Here is a 5709-nt window from a genome sequence, read left to right as displayed (position 1 = left end):
TTTAAACAGCTTGGAAAATTCCAGAAAACAGTGCTGTCACTCGGCTTGTAGAAGCTTCTGATAGGCAATGTACCTGTGGATCGTATTGTAACGGCCGATACTTCAACCAGCTCAGCTGCCTCTTGTGCTTGCACATTCATCATTTCCAAAAGATATCAGCAAAGACATCCAGAAACAAAAATTGTAGACCTCCCCCAGTCCTGGTTCTCATCCTTGGGAGAATCGAAAACGCTGCAAGGTAACCACGTTCACTCTGTACAAACAATAGTTTCACAAGTATAAACATAACATGGGACCATTCCACCAAGGACGTCAACTAATATATACCGCTCAGCGAAGGAGATGCAGTTCTGTTCTCCTAGAGATGAACGTATTTGGTGCGCAAAAAGTGCAAATCCGAATTCCAGACACAACAACAAAGAACCTCCCCCCTGTGAAGCTGCGGAACAGCAGCACGGAGTCCTTTGAGCTGGTCACAGAGGACAACAATGGAGGAAAGCAAGCAGCAGAAGGTATAGTACAGTCTACTCAACCTGTGGCAATGGAGGAAAGCAAGCAGCAGAAGGTATAGGTCTACTCAACCTGTGGCAATGGAGGAAAGCAAGCAGCAGAAGGTATAGTACAGTCTACTCAACCTGTGGCAATGGAGGAAAGCAAGCAGCAGAAGGTATAGTACAGTCTACTCAACCTGTGGCTTTGTTCCAATGTTCATGCTTGTTATTAATTAATAATGAATTAATTCATATTAATTATTATTAATAATGAGTTGCACCCTCTCCTTCCCCCTATCTGTTCCTCAGTTTCTAACTGGTATACACTGAGTGTACACAACATCAGGAACACCTTCCTAATATTGAGTTGCACCCTCTTTTGCCCTCAGAACAGCCTCAGTTTGTCAGGTCATGGACTCTACAAGGTGTTGAAAGCGTTCCACAGGGATGCTGGTCCATGTTGACTCCAATGCCTCCCACAGTTGTGTCAAGTTGGCTGGATGTTCTTTGGGTGGTGGACCATTCTTGATACACACGGGGAAACTGTAGAGCGTGAAAAACCCAGCAGTGTTGCAGTTCTCGACACAAACCGGTGCGCCTGGCACCTACTACCATACCCCGTTCAAAGGCACTTAAATATGTTGTCTTTCCCATTCACCCTCTGAATGGCACACATACGTAATCCATGTCTCAATTGTCTCGAGACTTAAAAATCCTTCTTTAACCCGTCTCCTCCCCTTCATCTACACTGATTGAAGTGGAATTAACAAGTGACATCAATAAGGGATCATAGCTTTCACCTGCTCAGTCTATGTCATGGAGGGAGTAGGTGTTCCTGAGGTTTTGTACACTCAGTGTACAGTATATATTGTTAATGTGTATGTTGTGAGACCTCGTCTGTGTCACTGAGGTCAAAAGGGAATTTCCGTCCTGGGTTATATTCTAATCTATTCTATTATACTCTCACATTCCGTTCCGTGACTTATCTCTCTTCTTGTCCCCGTTTGATGATGTAATGTTCTGTACCCCCCCCTGCAGTGCCGTTGACAGAGGATGAGTGGGTCCCTCTAGAGCTGTGCTTTGGGATGCCCCTCTTCAGCTCCGAGCTCAACCGCAAAATATGCAGAAAGATCGCCTCGCACGGCCTCTGTAGCAAAGACAGGTACAGGAAGAACAACAATAAAGAGCCTGTTTTTTTATGTCCTGCTTGGGAAATGGAAAAAGACTAGAGTTTTGTTTTTATCTTAAAAAGTGTCAATCTGTAATTSTTTGTTGTTTCAGCCTTCAAGACTTACTTCATTCCAGCCGAAAACTATCATTGAAGGTTCTGAGTTTTGTTCAGTCATTTCAGGTAAGAGCTGCTTTCTATTGTATCACACCTCGCCGCCACTTGAAGAGCTCTCAAATCAAACCGGCCAATCTGAACAGAACACTGGAAGTGACATTATATATATAACAATATGATATAACAATATCCATATATCAATATACATATATCAATATACATATATCAATATACATATATACATATATCAATATGATATATCAATCTATCTATATCAATATACATGTATCAATATATCAATATACATATCAATATACATATTTATTAATATATCAATATACATGTATCAATATACATATATCAATATATCAATATGATATATCAATCTATCTATATCAATATATCAATATACATATCAATATACATATTTATTAATATATCAATATACATGTATCAATATACATATATCAATATATCAATATACATATATCAATATCTCACTATCTATATATCAATATACATATATCAATATACATATATCAATATCAATATATCAATATATCAATATGCATATATCAATATATCCATATATCAATATCCATATATCAATATAAATATATCAATATACATATATCAATATCCATATATCCATATATCAATATACATATATCAATATGCATATATCAATATATCAATATCCATATATCAATATAAATATATCAATATACATATATCAATATCCATATATCCATATATCAATATACATATATCAATATCAATTTCTCAATATACATATATCAATATATCAACATACATACAGTGGGGAGAACAAGTATTTGATACACTGCCGATTTTGCAGGTTTTCCTACTTACAAAGCAAAGTGGTCAATTCTCTAATTCTTTTTGTGCCAGCCCTTCAAACTACTTCATTCCGAGCCGAAAACTATCATTGAAGTTCTGAGTTTGTTTCATCATTCACGTAGAGGCTGCTTTCTATGATCACACACCCTCGCTGCCACTTTGAAGACTCTCAAAATCAAAACCGGCCAATCTGAACAGAACACTGAAAACATTATGAGACTGACCAATCTATAACAGAACATCTGAGAGTGACCATTATGAGACTGACCAATCTGAACAAACACCGTGAAAAATGACATTATGAATGGACCAATTCTGAACAGTAACAACTGGAAGTGACATTATGAGACTGACCAAATACTGAACAGAACACTGAAGTACATTATGAGAACTGGAAGACCAATCTTGAACAGAACACTGAAGTGGAACATTATGAGACTGGACCAATCTGAACCAAGAAACTCTGAAGTGACATTATGAGACTGACCAATCTAACAGAATCTGAAGTGACCATTATGAGACTGACCAATCTGAAACAGAAACACTGAAGTGACATTATAGACCTGGACCCAATCTGAACAAAAACTCTGACAGTACATTATGAGACTGGACCAATCTGAACAGAACACTGAAGTGACATATGAGACTGGACCAAATCAAACAGAACTCTGGAAATGACATTATAACTGGACCAATCTTGAACAAACTCTGGAAGCTGACATTATTGAGACTGGACCAATCTGAACAAGAAACACTGGAAGTGACATTATGAAACTGACCAACTAACAGAACTCTGGAAGGACATTATGAGACTGGACCAATCTGAACAGAACACTCGGAAAGTACATTATGCAGACTGACCAAGCTGAAACAGAACAACTGGAAGTGACATTAGAACTGGACCAATCTGAACAGAACTCTGGAAGTAGACATTATGAGACTGGACCAATCTGAACAAGAACTCTGAATGAACATTATAACTGGACCCAATCTGAACAGAACTCTGGAAGTGACATTTTCATATACATCATAACAATATGATATATAACAATATCCATATCAATATACATATATACATATATCAATATACATATATCAATATATATATCACATCTATCTATATCAATATACATGTATCAACATATAATTCAATATACATATCAAATATACATTTATCTAATATCATATCAAATATCGCATATATCAATATAAATATACAATATACGATATTAATACATATACATACAGTGGGAGAACCAAGAGTTTGATACACTTGCCGATTTGCAGTTGTCCTATTACAAAGCTTAGAGGTCTGTCATTTTTAGTCATAGTACACTCCAACTGTGAAGAACGAATCTAAAACAAAAACCAGAAAATCACATTTATGATTTAAGTAATTAATTTGCATTTATTGCATTACATAAGTATTTGATCAACCTACAAACCCAGTAAGAATTCCGCCTCACACGACCTTTAGTTTTCTTTAAGAACCCTTCCTGTTCTCCACTCAGTACCTGATTAACTGCAACCTGTTTAACTCGTTACCTGTATAAAAAGACACCTGTCCACACAAACACACTCAATCAAACAGACTCCAACCTCTCCAAAGGCCAAGACCAGAGACGGTAAGGACCATCAGGATAAATTGAGACCCTGACAACTGGATGCTACAGACAATAGCCAAGCACTGGTGAAAGGCAACAACTTTGCACAATTATCTAGAAAATGGAAGAAGTCAAGATACGGTCAATCAACCCTCGGTCTGGGCTCCAGCAAGATCTCACCTCGTGGGCATCAATGATCATAGGAATTGATGATCAGCCCAGAACTACACGCAGACCTGCAATTGACCTGAAGAAGCTTGGACCCACAGACCAAAGAAAACCATTAGTAACACACTACCCCGTCATGGATTAAAATCCTAGCAGCGCACCCAAGTCCCCCGCCAAAGCCAGCGCGCATGTCCAGTCCTCGTCTGTGAAGTTGCCAATGACCATCTGGATATCCAGAGAGAATGGGAGAAGGTCATGTGGTCTAGAGACAAAAATAAGCTTTTTCTCTAAACTCCACTCGCCGTGTTGGAAGATAGCGAAGGATGAGACAACCCCAAAGAACACCATCCCAACCGTAAGCATAGGGGAAACATCATCTTTGGATGCTTTTCTGGCAAAGGACAGGACGGACGCACCTATTGAGGGAGGAATGGATGGGCCATGTATCGCGAGATCTTGACCAACAACCTCCTTCCCTCAGTAGAGAGCAGTGAAGAGGCTCTGGCTGTCCTTCCAGCATGACAACGACCCAAACACACAGCCAGGCCAACTAAGAGTGGCTCCTAAGAAGCATCTCAAGGCCTAGGCCTAGCCAGTCTCAGACCTGAACCCAATAGAAAACTTTGGAGGAGCCGAAATCCATTGCCCCAGCGACAGCCCCGAAACCTGAAGGATCGAGAAGTCCTATGAGAAGGGCCAAAATCCCGCGCATGTGTGCAAACCTGGTCAAAACTACAGGAAACGATGATCTCTGTAATTGCAAACTAAGTTCTGTACCAAATATTCATTCTGCTTTCTGATGTATCAAAACTTAGTCATGCAATTAAAATGCAAATTAATTAACTTAAAAATCATACAATGTGATTTCTGGATTTTTGTTTAATTCCGTTCTCCACCAGTTGAAGCGTAACCTATGATAAAAATTACAGACCTCGACATGCTTTGTAAGTAGAAAACCTGCCAAAAATTGTCAAGTGTATTCAAATACTTCTTCTCCCCATGAAACTCAAATGCAATATCATATATCAATATCTCATATCCATATATCAAATACAATATCAATATCAATATCTAATATCAATATACATATATCAATATTATACAATATACAATATCCATTATCATATCCATATATCAATATAAATATATCAATTATACTATATCAATATCCATATATCAATATAACATATATCTATCAATTATCAATATACATATATCAATATCAATATATCAATATCAACAATATATCAATTATACAGAAGCGAAGAGTAACTCAAGTATAATATACTCAATATATCAA

At 37.7% G+C, this 5709-nt stretch overlaps 1 protein-coding gene across 1 annotated transcript in view; it reads left to right on the top strand.

Annotated features, from left to right (window-relative positions):
- The first annotated feature begins 364 nt into the window (after positions 1-364).
- Positions 365-5709, top strand: part of LOC112077582 (protein FAM91A1-like) — a 10043-nt gene continuing 4698 nt past the window's right edge. The window contains exons 1-3 of the mRNA XM_024144079.2: positions 365-512; positions 1530-1653; positions 1773-1842. Of these exons, the coding sequence (XP_023999847.1) occupies positions 365-512; positions 1530-1653; positions 1773-1842 (342 nt within the window). The remainder of the gene's footprint in view (positions 513-1529; positions 1654-1772; positions 1843-5709) is intronic.

Source organism: Salvelinus sp. IW2-2015, unplaced genomic scaffold, assembly GCF_002910315.2.
Source record: "Salvelinus sp. IW2-2015 unplaced genomic scaffold, ASM291031v2 Un_scaffold4715, whole genome shotgun sequence".
Lineage (NCBI taxonomy): Eukaryota > Metazoa > Chordata > Actinopteri > Salmoniformes > Salmonidae > Salvelinus > Salvelinus sp. IW2-2015.
Note: the sequence above shows the minus strand (reverse complement) of the source record. Positions and strands in the feature narration are given on the sequence as shown.